This window comes from Ursus americanus, chromosome 5 (genome assembly GCF_024610735.1).
Source record: "Ursus americanus isolate L20-20 chromosome 5, mUrsAme1.1.p, whole genome shotgun sequence".
Classification (NCBI taxonomy): Eukaryota; Metazoa; Chordata; class Mammalia; order Carnivora; family Ursidae; genus Ursus; species Ursus americanus.
In genome coordinates, this window is record NC_142131.1 from 85,212,423 (window position 1) to 85,228,630 (window position 16,208).

The following is a 16,208-nucleotide window of genomic DNA, read 5'->3' on the forward strand; positions in this document are numbered from 1 at the left end:
ATACTCGAAATATTAATGATTCTGATACCCACTAATGTGTATCAAATTATTGGTTTATACAATTAAGTTGATAATCAGAAATAAAAATACTTTCAAGTCAAATACAAATATTTTCAAATTATTTGGTTTACAAAGTTGTTAAGTTATTAGATACCTATTTTATCATTGGTGTTGCTACGTCGGATGCTTTATTTATAGAGGTAGATGGGCCTGAATGTCAGTGAGTGTCTTGGCAATTTCCAAATCAATGGAAATATTCCAATCATTATCTTCACATCAGTAGGCCACTTATATAAAGTAATATTGTTTTTCATTTCAAGTACATCCTAATCAGCACTGGTTTAATTCTTACTTGAAAAGATTTTATAATAGTTTCAAATTTTATGTATTTTATTATAATTCCAGATTGTGATTTGTTTTTTTTAATGTTTTTTATTATATTATATTAGTCACCATACAGTACATCCCTGGTGTGTTTTGTTTTTTAATTTACTCTTGCAACAGTTATTAAATATAGGTAATTGATTCCAAATTTGCTACTTTTTTCTTTACTTTTCTTTCTTCCTTTCCTTCTTTCTTCCTTTTTTCTTTTCTTTCTTTCTTTCTTTCTTTCTTTCTTTCTTTCTTTCTTTCTTTTGATTTATTTATTTGTTTTGAGAGAGACAGAGTGTGAGCAGAAAGAGGACGAAAGGGAGAGGGCAGGAAAGTATCCTTTAGCAGACTCCTTGCTGAGTGTGAAGCCTGATGCAGGGCTTGATCTCATGACCCTGAGAATAAGACCTGAGGTGAAACCAAGAGTCAGATACTGTACCAACTGAGTCACCCAAGCAACCCATTTTCTTTTCTCTTTGAATTGGCAAGAATATTTTTAGAAGCTCATTTTAATTGATTTCTTAAATAATTAATCTCACAATATTGGACTTGCAAATATTCCAGTTTAACAGTCTTTAGAAGATTTTATAGGCACACTATATTGTTAACAGATATCATGGAAATCACATAGTGACATTTTTTAAAGTAATGAGAATAGTTTGCCAAGGAGACCATTTTCACTATGCAATCCAAACAGAAAGGAAAACGTTATTCTCACATATCCAGGAGAGGATAATTAAGAGAAGACACCGTCTTTTATTCCTAAAGTTACTATTTGTAAATTTAATGTTTCACATAAATTGATGCAGAAATTTAATTAATGTACTAAGAAACTGAAAGTAAATTTTAATTTGTTTTCTAAATTTTGCTATGTCTTTTTAATTTAGTTCTAATTTTTTTATCTTTATGCCTATTTTTATCATTAAATTTCTTTTTTATTAATTTAAATGTGCTTCTGGTTTACTTATGTACATGAATACATTTGCGCAGAAATCAATTTTTTTTAAATGATCTTGGCTTTTATTCTATTAAATTTCCCTTCACTTTTTCCTACTATCATCACATTCTTGAAATTCTTGTAATCTGTCTTCTTTCTATCCATCTCATTTCCCTCATGTTTATTTTCCTTCTCTCTTAAAAAATGCTTTCCAGATTTAATATCGATTATAGAGAAATAATTTCACTATCATTTGACTGTTTACATCTCTTTCAACTCACTAGTCCATACCACTAAGGTTCTCCTTTTACTTTTCATCTTTCTGATAAAATTGGTAGTTATGTGATGCTAGTTTGCTCTAGTCTTGGAACAGTGACCTTGATGATGATAATGATGATGATGATGATGATGATGATGATGACATGCCTGACTATAGGTCTAAGTGCTTCAAGAGATTTTGTACATTATTTCCTGTATCTCTGAGCAGAAATTCTACAAGGTACCTATTATGGATTTTTATATGAAAAACTGGAAGCAATAAATGTTCAGAAATGAATCTTAAGTCAGTTAGCCAGTAATTAGCACTATAAACCATCAAATCTTAACAAGGATGCTATTCTGTATTAACTGAAGACATATATGGATTTTATTCTCACACCATCCAACAGTTTTTGCAAGCTTTATTTTTTGATATTTATATATAATTATAAAACAACAGTTATCTCAGCCCTGTAATAAATATCTAACAGCTAACATTTGTTGTCTTTGTTGTATAAAATATTATTGTTCCTCATTGATTAATGGATGTTAAAGGAAGTCTGCAGTTAATACATATATTAAAATACTATGTAGAGATAAGATTTAAAAAGTATTTATATATGCAAAAAGTTGGGAATAGTGATGAGTTAAAGAGCCAGTCTAAAAAGTCCGCATACTGTATGAATCCACTTATGAAATGCTTCAAAGGCAAATATACAGAGATGGAGAGCAGATCACTAGATGGCAAGGTTAGATTGCAGGAAGATGGTTTGAGTACAGAGAGGTCATATGAGGGAATATTTGCGTGAAATGTCCTGTGTATTCATTGTGGTGGTTACAACTCATGGAACCATACAACCCAGAAATGGACCCTCAGGTCTCTGGGCAACTAATCTTTGATAAAGCAGGAAAAAAAACATCCAGTGGAAAAAAGACAGTCTCTTCAATAAAGGGTGCGGGGAAAATTGGACAGCTAAAGAATGAAACATGACCACTCTCTCACACCATACACAAAGATAAACTCCAAATGGATGAAAGACCTCAATGTGAGACAGGAATCCATCAAAATCCTAGAGGAGAACATAGGCAGCAGCCTCTACAACATCAGCCAAAACAACATTTTTCATAACACATCTCCAAAGGCAAGAGAAACAAAAGAAAAAATGACCTTCTGGGACTTCATCAAGATAAAAATTACTGCACAGCCAAGGAAACAGTCAAAAAAAAAACTAAGAAGCAGTCCACAGAATGGGAGAATATATTTGCAAATTACACTACAGATAAAAGACTGGTATCCAAGATCCACAAAGAACTTCTCAAACTCAATACATGAGAAACAAATAAACAAATCAAAAAATGGGCAGAAGATATGAACAGACACTTCTCCAATGAAGACATACAAATGGCTAACAAACACATGAAAAAATATTCAACATCATTAGCCATCAGGGAAATTCAAATCAAAACCACACTGAAATACCATCTTACGCCAGTTAAAATGGCAAAAATAGACAAGGCAGGAAACAACAAATGTTGGAGAGGATGTGGAGAAAGGGGATCCCTCCTACATTGTTGGTGGGAATGCAAGTTGGTACAGCCACTTTGGAAAACAGTGTGGAGTTCCCTTAAAAAGTTAAAAATTGAGCTACCCTATGACCCAGCCATTGCACTACTGGGTATTTACCCCAAAGAGACAGATGTAGTGAAGAGAAGGGCCATATGCACCCCAGTGTTCATAGCAGCATTGTCCACAATAGCTAAATCGTGGAAGGAGCTGAGATGCCCTTCATCAGATGACTGGATTAAGAAGATGTGGTCCAGGGGCGCCTGGGTGGCACAGCGGTTAAGTGTCTACCTTCGGCTCAGGGCGTGATCCTGGCGTTATGGGATCGAGCCCCACATCAGGCTCCTCTGCTATGAGCCTGCTTCTTCCTCTCCCACTCCTCCTACTTGTGTTCCCTCTCTCACTGGCTGTCTCTATCTCTGTCAAATGAATAAATAAAATCTTAAAAAAAAAAAGAAGATGTGGTCCATATATACAATGGAATATTACTCAGCTATCAAAAAGAATGATTTCTCAACATTTGCTGCAACATGGACACGACTGGAGGAGATAATGCTAAGTGAAATAAGTCAAGCAGAGAAAGACAATTATCATATGGTTTCTCTCATCTATGGAACATAAGAACTAGGAAGATTGGTAGGAGAAGAAAGGGATAAAGAAAGGGGGGTAATCAGAAGGGGGAATGAAGCATGAGAGTCTATGGACTCTGAAAAATAAACTGAAGACTTCAGAGGGGAGGGGGTGGGGAATGGGATAGGCTGGTGATGGGTAGTAAGGAGGGCACATATTGCATGGTGCACTGGGTGTTATACGCAACTAATGAATCATCGAACTTTACATCAGAAACCGGGGATATACTGTATGGTGAATAACATAATATAATAAAAATATTATTATGAAAAAATATTATCCAGCTATTAACAAGCTTACCAGATCAAACTATCAATAAAAGAAAACAGCAGCTATAAAAAAAAAGTGTGTTTCTAAAGGGGAAAATAATGTTTTATGTTTTAAATACATTTTATGTTGCATCAGTAAAAAAAAAAAAATTCCAAACATGCCAACAATATTGTAGGTATGTGAACATCTTTATGCCAATTTTCATATCTTGTTGACCCGGGCTTCAGTGTTGCCTATCATTTCTGGGTCAACTGAGCACTGATGAACTCTGATAAACCCTATTTTCTACATCTTGAACCTTCTCTTTTCTGTTCTTGGATTTCTGAAACACTGTATCTTGGGTTTTCCTTCAAGGAGAACTTAATTCCTGACTGTGAGAGAGTTAACTCTCTCCTTGGAAAACCAGTGGGAAATAAAAGTAACTGGAAACATCTTTTCTTCATATATTCAGCATATATTTCTGAGTATCATATTTCATGTTCCTGAGAATGTCCTCAGGGTCAGAGAGGTCCATTTGTCTACAGCAATAATCAGGTTAATAACATGCCTCAGAAAGGTATTCCTTCTTATATTGTTTCATTCACCTCATTGGCCATTCATCTTCCTAGGAAGCTTCCCCAAATACACTAACTTGTGAAAAAATCATTTTCTTAGGTTTTACATTGAGAATGTCAAGCTAAGGTAATAAATCAGTAAAACCTCTCAGGAAAATAAAATTTGGTCACTATATAATGTTATTTTGTCAGCATAAAATAATTTTATAGCTGTATTTCTATTATTTGAAATTGACCGTAATGCTTTAAGTGCACATAACTATTTAAGTGTTAAATGCTTCAGAAGTAATTATTATACTCTAGTTAATTTAGTAATATTTAATTTCAAGATATACTGCAAAGCTATGGTAATCAAAACACTATGTCACTGGCACAAAAAATGGACACAAAGATCAATGGAACAGAATAGAAAGCCCAGAAATAAACCCATATTTATATGGTTAATTAATCTACCATGGTGATGCAGGGATATGCAATGGGGGAAAGACAGTCTTTTCAGCAAATGGTGTTGGTAAAACTGGAGAGTTACATGCAAAAGAATGAAACTGGGTTACTTTTCTTTTACATCCTACATAAAAATAAGCTCAAAATAGATTAAAGACCTTAATGTGACACCTGAAACCATAAAACTCCTAGAACAAAACGTAAGCATTTGTTCCTTTGACATTGGCCTTAGTAAAATTGTCCTAGAAATGTCTCCTAAGGGAAGGGAAACAAAAGCAAGAACAAATTTTGGGACTACACCAAAAATGAAAACCTTTTGCATAGCAAAGAAACCATCAATAAAACAAAAATAGTGAAGAAAACAATCCACAAACCTAAAAGACAACCTACAGAATGAGAGAAGATATTTGCAAATGACATATCTGATAAAGAGCTAGTACCCAAAATCTATAAAGACCTTATTAAACTCAACACTGACAAACAAATAATCCAGTTAAGAAATCAGCAGAAGACATGAATAGACATTTCTCCAAAGAAGACATGCAAGTGGCCAACAAACACATGAAAAAATGTTCAGCATCACGGAAATACAAATCAAAACCACAATGAGATACCAATTCACACCTGCCAGAATGGCTAAAATTGAAAACTCAGGAGGCAACAGATGTTGGCAAAGATGCAGAGAAAGGGGAACCTTCTTGCACTGTTGGTGGAAATGCAAACTGGTGCTACCACTCTAGAAAACTATGTGGAGGTTCCTCAACAAGTTAAAAATAGAACTATCCTACGATCCAGGAATTGCACTGCAAGGTAATTACCCATAGAATGCATAAATACTAAATAAAAGTGTTACATGCACCCTGATGTTTATAGCCACATTATGTTCAATAGTCAAAATATGGAAACAGTTCGAGTGTCCACTGGCTTATAAATGGATAAAGAAGATGTTAAATACATATAGGTATACATAAAAGAATGAAATTTTGTTATCTGCAAATACACAGATGGAGGAAGAGAGTATTATGCTAAGTGAAAAAAAAGAGGTCAGGGAAATACAAATACCACATGACTTCACTCATATATGGAGTTAAGAACCAAAACAAACCAGCAAAAGGAAAAAGAGAGAGAAAAACCAAAAACAGACTCTTAACTATAGAGAGCAAACTGAGGGTTACCAGGGGGAAGGTGAGTGGGGATGGGTTAAATAGGTGTTGGGTATTAAGGAGGGCACATGTTCTTATGAGCACCGGGTGTTGTATGGGAGTGTTGAATCACTTTATTGTACACCTGGGACTAGTGTTACACTGTATGTTAGCTAACTGAAATTTAAACAAAATTTAAAAATATACATGGCCCCATATGTTTATTGTAGCTGTGGAGACAGCCCAAATATCCACCAATAAATGGTAAAGAAGATGTGGTGTATGTACACAATGGAATATTCTCATCCATAAAAATGAATGTGATCTTGCCATTTATTCAACATGGGTGAACCTAGAGGGTATTATGCTAAGTGAAATAAATCAAAGACAAATACCATATGAATTCACATATATGTGGAATCTAAAACAAAACAAAACAATTGAATAAAAAAACAAAAAGCAAGATCAGAACTATATATACAGAACAAACTAATGGTTTCCGGGGGGGGGGGACGGGAAAAATTGGTAAAGAGGAGTGGGAGATACAGACTTCCAGTTAGGGAATAAATAAATCATGGGGGTAAAATGTACAGCATAGGACATGTAATCAATGGTATCATAATCACGTGTGGTGACAGATGATAGCTACACTTGTGGGGAAGAATGCATAATGTATAGACTTGTTGAAGATGTATGTTGCACACCAGAAACTGATGTAGTATTGTGCATTATGTATACTTCAATAAAAAACAAAACTACTTTAAAAATCTCTAGTTCAGTGCATATAAACTTAATACCTAAAAAATTAATTACCTCTAACATCTTACTACTTTATAATACATCTGCTGTGGGAGGAAAATCTTTCCTTCTAATTCCATATTACTGAAGTATAATTGCATAACAAAAGCCAGTCATTTGATATGTCAAATAGTGGTCCATAAAGATAAGAGATGAACTTCAGTAATGTTGTCTATGTGCTAAAGGTCAGGTCATAGTTGTAATTTCTTCCAACAGTGTCTGTTTTCCTGTTGAAAGAAATAGATGAAGAAATAGAAATTACACCAAAGAATGCATATTCTTTTGATCAGAAAAAAAATATTACTAGGACTTGTAATAGAATTATTAAAATATGTAGAATTTAGTAAAGGAATATTTTGGAACTGCTATCTTGTTACCTCATAGTAAAGATAGATACTTTTCAATTTTTCTATTAATTCTAAATTAAAGCATTTTAATAAGCTTCTAGTTAACTTTTTATTAGCAGCTTCATGTGACCTTAATATTGCTTATAAACAGCATCTGTATTTTTTAAGGTTTTTTTTTAACTAACAGCATCTGTATTTGAAAATGAAATAGTCAAGTGAATAATCACAATTATAAAAACCGCTTTTAGTTGTATTGTTACAATTTAGAATCTACTTGACATAGACTTTCAAATCCGTAGTGAAGAAATATTTATTTGATAAATTCTGCAGAATGATTCAGTTAATGTGTTCCAACCATGCAGAGAATTCATATCCCTCAAATGTAACCAAGATTGAAAAGTTTAAAAAAACTGAAACAAAGTAAAATTTATATATATTAAGAAAACAGTATACTTAAAACTTATCTGTAATTTTTAGAAGAAAATATTGCAAAAGACAAAACAGAAAAATATTTTATCTTTTCTTATATCAAGATGAGCAATAGGTATTCATCTATTATGTTCCAAACAACATTATATTATTTTAATTATGTTCTATACAGAATTCTCAAAAATCATATGCACATTTATATATATATATATAAATTCAGTTACTCTTCTATATTGATTTGTTAAGCATGATAATTTATTAATACTAGATGTATTAATAAAATTATTATTAAAGAGATGCTTCATTATTAATACTTTAAAATTGTATGTTCCTAAATAAATTGATTTTAAGTAAATTATAATTTACTGACAATCTTAGAAAATTTATATTTTATTCATAAGTATATTATTTTCCACATATCCAAATATATCTGACAGAAATAAAAATTTTTTTCTTGAATTTCCAGTTGTGTGTCTTTTACTCCATTTGCCTTACTCCATAGCCCTTTATACTAACAATATTGATTAGAACTTATGGATTGGCATTATTTTTGAAAATAGAGAAATTCTGGTGTTGGTGCTGAAAAAGTAAGTCAACATGCATTCTACACCTGCAGGAAATAAATCTGCTAAGAGCCACGTAGGCTTGGAAGAGGATCCTGGGCTATGGATGGCAACTCGGCCTGGCCAAAGCTTTAAGTTCAGCCTTGTGAAACCTGATGCATCAGACCCAACTAAGCTGTGTGCACACTTTTAACCCATGGAAAACAATTATTTGTGATTTTATAGATTGGTTGTTTAAGCCATTATTTTATTGTAATTTGTTAGGCTTTAAAATATATATACAGTATATAATCTCTGATTTCTGTTTAATTAAAAGTTGTATCACAACCTAATTTCCTACATCTTAGTATTTACGTTATTTTTTAAAGGGAGGTCAGACTTATTTGTTTGCTTTGATAATCTTATTTACTAATATTTTTGTAACATTCTCTTTTTTTGTAGTCTCAGATTTATAATAACATAACATAGCATAACAAAACTTAACAAACATAACATAACATAAAACATAACATAACATAACATAAAACAGTAAATAAATGGCCTAGCTGCAAAATTGAATTTTCGTTCATAGTGGTAACACATGACTATTCTTTTTTTCTTTCTTTTTTCTTTTTTTTTTTAATTACGTTCAGTTAGCCAGCATATAGTACATCATTAGTTTAGTGTTCAACGGTTCATCAATTGTGTATAACACCCAGTGCTCATCATAAAACTTTGGCAAAACTAGTCAATATATATATATATAAAAAAAAAGAGAACAACACATGTCCCTATATACAGGAATTCAGATGTGACAACAATGCAATATATTAAAAATAAAATAAGAGAATTCTTATGAGTTGCTCTCATTTTTAATCTTGACTGGTTTTGCCAAAGTTTCATTATTTTTTTACTGTTTTCAAGACATTGGCTTTTTATTTTTATTTATTTATTTATTTCTATTTTTTTTCTGTTATTGCGTATCAGACCCAATGCTCATTGGCTTTTTAAATTCTCTTTATGTTATTTCCGTTTCCCAGTTAATTATTTGCCCTTCTTATGTTTATCATTTTTCTTTTGAAACTAAAATTTTGCTTAATTGCTGAGATGAAGGTAGATAATATTCAACCTTTGGTATTGATACACTTTATGTTTTTTTAAATATTTTATTTATTTGAGAAAGAAAGAGAACCTGAGAGCACATGAGAGCCAGCATGAGAGCGGGAGGGGCAGAGGAAAAGGGAGAAGTGACTTGTACTAAGTAGGGAGCCCAACAACGGGCTCAATCCCAGGACCTTGGGATGATGATCCAAACCAAAGGCAGAAGCTTAACCAACTGAACCTTCCAGGTTCCCCTGGGATTAATATGATTTTAAAGCAAATATTATATGCACCCTATAATTAGTTATATTTAACAATGCTTCATATCAATCAATTCAAATGTTATAATTTTATTATTATACCTTCTTGACTTAGTTTTAATGAAAACATATTTACTTGTTTTATATATATAAATATAGAATCATATATGATTGAGAGATAGATGGATGATAGGTAGATAGATAATACATAGAGATGGATTTTAACTCAATTGAATTACTACAACACAATGTGAAAATTTTAGTTTTTTTGAAGAATATAAGATTTTATTTATTTATTTATTTATTTATTTATTTATTTATTTATTTTTATTGGAAGAAAGAGAGAAAGGGCATAAGCAGGACGGAAGGAGGAATGGAGAGTAAAATCTCAAGCAGACTCAGTACTGAGAGCAGAGCCCAAGGTGGGACAGAATCTCAGGACCCTGAGATCATGACCTGAGATGAAATCAAGAAATAGACACTTAACTAACTGAACCACTCAGGTGCCCTTTAGTTCTTAAATTTTGATATTATTTTTATCATCTATATATTTTCTGAACATTTTTATTGCAGAGTGTTTCTATGTTTTCATTTGTTTCAAGCATACTTAATAATTAGTTATTCAATCATTTTTGTGATGACTGCGTTAAGTGGTTGTCATATAATTCTAACATTTCTATCATTTTATTGTTGACATTTCTTTATTGTTTCTTCTTAGTTTGGGGATTTTCATTGTTATTTGTATGATGTGTGAGTTTTTCATTCAAAACTGGACATTTGCATTATAATAGTATAAGATACATGTATCTTATGTAAATCTTGTGTTTTAGCAGAACTCCTCTGATATTGGTCTGGTGGGTAAAGTGGCAGTGCTACTTTGTTCTTGATAGTTGAAAGAAGAAACCTTTATTCTCTCTTTGATTTCTATTCACATCTGGATGAGGGTGGAAGGTGATGCTTACTAATACTGGGAGGGAAGTTTCAGTCAGTATATATTCTATATATATATGTTAATAATGATATTACCTAATTGAAAGTGTTATTGTGGGGATAGAAATGGGACTGAGAATACCACCCAATGTACTCAGAGGACTATCTGACATGTATTTATATTTGACCAATACAACTATGTACTTAAGTGATAAATCAGTTTACAAATAAAATTTTCTTAGAATTCATGACATTCAATGAATTCATTTTACAATGGAAAGTACTAGGGCCAGAGTGTGAAAGGAAATGCATTAAGTTAAGCACGTCGATTATAATGCTTATTGAAAAAAATGGTATGTTTGAGTCTGTTTCAATGATAAAATCCTGACTCCATGTTTACCTTCAATTTGTATCAAGTGCATTTAATTTTTAATAATATTTTTATTATATTATGTTAGTCACCATACAGTACATCCCTAGTTTTTGATGTAAAGTTTCATGATTCATTACCTGCTTGTAACACCCAGTGCATGATGCAATACGTGCCCTCCTTAATAAGTGCATTTAATTTTTATACATTTTAACAGTGTCACAATTAGGACATCAGAGAAATCATCAGAGAATTTATTATATCTTGTATCGCAAAAGTTCAAATTTAAGAAATATTTTAAATCACAGCAGATTTTCCAAGCATGGAGAAAACAATACACACACTATAAATATAGATCATAAACAAAACTAATTAAAACCAAATTTCTTTGCACCCTCAAAAACATATGCAAGCTTATTATTTAGCTTGTCATACTTAAAACATAAAAATCCATTCCCTATTGATTAAAATCTAATGTTAAATAAAGTGAACGGTACTCTATCTGTTGTTTTTCCTCTTTGCAGAGGCCTGGTAGTATATTTCCAAGGACCTGGGAAAAGACAAGAGCAAAAAGTCTGATGTGTGAGATATTCATGCCAGGCTAAATGCCTCTGATTACTCCTGGTTAATATGTTTTCATACAGAAATACACTCATAGTCCTGAAGGGACTCTTGCTTCTCTGTAGGTCCATAGTTTTCCCAAAGGGCGATACACAACACATTGAAAAGTATGCTTTGCTCTTTGAAAATATAAGAGGAAGATTTCAGATAAGAGGATCACATTAATTTCTCACTCATACTATGGACAGCAGAAGAGCTATCAAGAAAAAGAAGACATTGGGAATCAACAGAACCCTAGAATTTTGAATCATAGTATGTAAGCATGAACCCCAGGGATTAATAAATTTGTAAGAACATAAATGGGTAAAAAAAAAAAAGCCTCCATGGGCTACATACAACCAAATAGGTAAAAAAATGCCTTTTTCTATGTAAAGTGGATTTCAAACAAGTAGCTAATACAGGCAAGTAGAGCATTTATGTATACGTATAATGTGTGTGTGAATATATAGATAGATATAGATATAGATGTGTGTGTGTATGTATGTATATATGTAATTACTCTGAAGTATACACTTTAATTGCTGCAAGATTTGGCCCTGTGTCTATTAATACCATCCTGACTTCATGCTATCCTTTAACTTTTGCAACTGCATTCCATTTTTAGTCATTGCAATATGGGTGATGAACAGGACATTGAAAGAAGCATTAGAAAAAAATATTTTTGGGGGGCGCCGGGGTGGCACAGCGGTTAAGCGTCTGCCTTCGGCTCAGGGCCTGATCCCGGCATTATGGGATCGAGCCCCACATCAGGCTCCTCCACTGGGAGCCTGCTTCTTCCTCTCCCACTCCCCCTGCTTGTGTTCCCTCTCTTGCTGGCTGTCTCTATCTCTGTCAAATAAATAAATAAAATCTTCAAAAAAATTTTTTTTGTCTACATCACAAAAATTCAGATTCTAAAAGTGTCCTCTGAGAAGATAGTTACAGGAAATAATCTTAAAAGTATGCAAATTTCTGACTCTTAGAGAAATTCCAAAAAGTAATTCTAAAATGATATTGTATCTTCTTGAATATTTTGGGAAAAAAGACAAAAACTTACTAACTTCTTAATCAACAGTGCAGTCTTGCTGTCAAGGAATCACTCTATTGATGAGAATCTTCAGGTTTCACTGCTTTCTTGATTGCCAAACACCAGAGCAGACACTTGATGCCTTCAATCTCAACATTTTATCGGCTTCAAGGAAATTATCCATGAGAGAGATCAGTTTAAAGTAGAGTTTACATCAAATTCTACAGTTATGATATATGCAGCCAATATATTTATGATATACCTCAGTAAAATAAAAATAAATTAAATATAGCAATCCTTACAGGAGAAGATAAATTACTAAATGCCTTGATAGCCTTCTTGGTTTGAATTATAAGTCAATTTCTTAACATTCGTACTGATGCCACACTTGTAATATGAGACTTTGAAAGGTGCTACTGTCTTACCAAGAATGGTTGTTTACTGCTCTCATTCAAGAATCTCAGAAGGCTTGACATATCGGATAAAATTCAGTTGAGATCCTCTTTTTTTAAGAATTAGTAAAAAATAGACATTTTGTAGAAAATGACAGATGGACTACAGCTAAATTTCTTGTATATTAATAAAAAGTGTGAAGATTTTCCCCTTTAATTATTCCATATAGCTTTCATAAAATATGTCCTACATTTTATTTTTCAAAGTTACTGTAACTTAGCATTGAAGGAAACATTTCTGCCAGTGTTTCTATTCCTCATTGCTCTGTTTGTATTTATCATTTCACTTTAGTCTCAACCACCTTTCTCTAAAATTTGCTTCTCTCTTGACCCTAAAAACGTTGGATATATAGCCTGGGAATGAATGTGTGTGCAAGATTGTCTGTGTGTGTATGTAAACATGTGAGGGAGTAGAGGTATGAGCAACCAGTGGTAGGAAAAGTGGACCTATCCCCCATATTCCATATCCTTCTCCCTCTTTTCATCTATAACTACTATTACTTTTTTATGGTAATGATATAACTCCATACTTATTAATTTGCTCTCCACATTTTGCATCTCCTTTCTATCATAAATTTAGTTTTTATTCTTTAGTGTGATGTACTCAATCATAAAATTAAATCAAAAATATTATTTACTTCTTGTGGATAAAGGTAATGTGTATAAAAGCAAACACTTCTACAGAAATTTGAAGTGATTATCTTCTATTATTTGAAATGATTTGAAAATTTATTTGGTGTACTAAGATTTTATTTAGAATATTGAGCAAATAATTCAGGATATATTTTATAAAGATAAATGTTTCATCATAAATAAGTGGAAGACTTTTCCTATTCTTTCTTCCTATTCTTCCTAGTCTGCTCACTTAAGACAAATCAAATTCAGACACAAACTAGGATTGGCATAGTGAAGAGGTCATAAACCCTACCATGCATGTCAGTAGAGTAAAATTGTGCATGTCTTACAAACACAAAATAGATGAATTCTTACATTAAAACATTCTTGGAAAGGACAAAGCCTTAACAGGAACTAATGTTGTGCCTTTTCTCTCCTTTGCCCCATATAGAGTGGAAAACATGACCAACCACTCAGCAGGAATGGGATTCTTCCTCGTGGCACTCTCAGACACCAGAGAGCTGCAGGTTTTATATGGCTTTCTGTTTTTGCTTATTTACCTGGTGACTCTTATGGGGAATCTTCTCATTATTGTCCTGATCACTCTGGATCAGTGTCTTCACACCCCCATGTACTTCTTTCTGAAGAACTTAGCAGTTTTTGATGCCTGCCTCATTTCCATCACACTTCCAAAATTTATCCTGAACTCTTTATCCCACAGAAACACCATTTCATTCTCAGGTTGCATATTACAGGTGTTGCTGGTGATCCACTTTGCTGGATCTGAGCTTTTCCTTCTAACTGCCATGTCCTATGACCGCTATGTGGCCATCTGTCACCCACTGCATTATGATGTCATCATGAACAGGAGAGTCTGGGTGAGCATGACAGCTACGTCCTGGTTTCTTGGGAATATCTTTGGAGTCTTATACTCAGCCAGCACGTTCTCTTTATCTTTCTGTGGCTCCAGAAAAGTTCCTCAGTTTTTCTGTGATGTCCCCTCCCTACTGAAGATCTCTTGCTCAAAGTCTCATGTCACCATTGATATTAGTGAGGCTATTGGGGTTATGTATGCACTTTTTAGTTTGTTGTCCATTGGATTTTCATATATTTGCATTTTCAATACAGTGCTGAGAATGCCATCATTACGAGGGTGGTCAAAAGCCTTTTCCACTTGTACGCCCCATCTCATAGTTGTCACAACATTTATTGTGACAGGCACCATTGCCTATCTGAAGCCAGTCCCTGATTCCCCACATCTTGTGGATTTTTTGGTGTCTGTGTTCTATTCTGTGTTGCCTCCATCTTTGAACCCCATAATATACAGCCTAAGGAACAAGGAAATCAAGGCAGCTGTGAGGAGGTTTCTATGGAAACTAAGTCATTATACATTCTATGGGGAAAAGCAATAGAACTAGAATTTATAAAACTAAATTCCATGGTTTAAAAATATATATATCTTACAATCTAGGATGAACATCAATATTCTATATAATAAAATATTCACTTCATTTAAAAGTGCTAGGATAGGGGCGCCTGGGTGGCACAGCAGTTAAGCGTCTGCCTTCAGCTCAGGGCGTGATCCTGGCGTTATGGGATCGAGCCCCACATCAGGCTTCTCCACTGGGAGCCTGCTTCTTCCTCTCCCACTCTCCCTGCTTGTGTTCCCTCTTTCGCTGGCTGTCTCTATCTCTGTCAAATAAATAAATAAAATCTTTAAAAAAATTTAAAAAAATAAAAGTGCTAGGATAAAGTTGACATGATCATGCTTATTAATAAGTATTCATTATCATAGAACCTCCAAGAATAGCACATAAATTACCTAGTATCTGTGCATATAAATTGTTTCAGAAACACTACGACAGTTTTTCAAATGGATTACTGAACATGTCCATGTACTCCTTTTTTTTTAATCTGGAATATATTACTTTACATGGCATAAATAACTCAGTAGATGCAATTCAATTAAGGAGCATGAGATGGGGTGATTATTCTAGACTATCCAAGGGGTCCTAATCTAATCATGAAAGTGGAGTATTTCAAGACATTGTTAGAGGGAGATCTGTCTATGGAAGTGTCGTCTTCCATTGTTGGCTTTGTAGATGGAAGGGGCCAACATATAGACAGAGGCATCCTCTGGAGATTGGTAAATGCAGGAACCGATAGCTCCCTGGAGATCCAGGAAAAGAGTGCAGCCATACCAGCCTCATTCTCATTTTAGCCTTGTGTGATTGGTGTTGGATTTCTAAATTACAACACCTTAAAATATAACATGTTATTAAACCATAGGATTTGTGAAAATTTGCTACAAAAGCAACAGAAATTTAACAAAAGCGTTAAACGCTTGTCTTCTTAAATATCTCTTAAATGAGAATTTCCTTAGAATAGGAATGCAGACTGAAACTGAAGGTCTTAGTTAAAGGTAAAAAAAAAAATATATGAAAAGAAAAAATACATCAAAATGCTTATAATTTTGCAAAATAGTTTAGATTATATTACTCTTTATTCACTATCTTTATCCACTAGATTTCATGCACTACCATTTTTATTTTATATGGAAAATATC

At 33.2% G+C, this 16,208-nt stretch overlaps 1 protein-coding gene across 1 annotated transcript; it reads left to right on the forward strand.

Annotated features, from left to right (window-relative positions):
• Positions 1-14,103: 14,103 nt before the first annotated feature.
• LOC123791171 (olfactory receptor 14A2-like) lies at positions 14,104-15,054 on the forward strand. Its single transcript, XM_045795810.2, has one exon. The coding sequence runs from the start codon at positions 14,104-14,106 to the stop codon at positions 15,052-15,054; it is 951 nt and encodes a 316-aa protein (XP_045651766.2).
• The last annotated feature ends 1,154 nt before the right edge of the window (positions 15,055-16,208 follow it).

Excerpts from the sequence above, each read along its gene's own strand:
- LOC123791171 (XM_045795810.2), top strand. The coding sequence starts at position 14,104 with ATGACCAACCACTCAGCAGGAATGGGATTCTTCCTCGTGGCACTCTCA.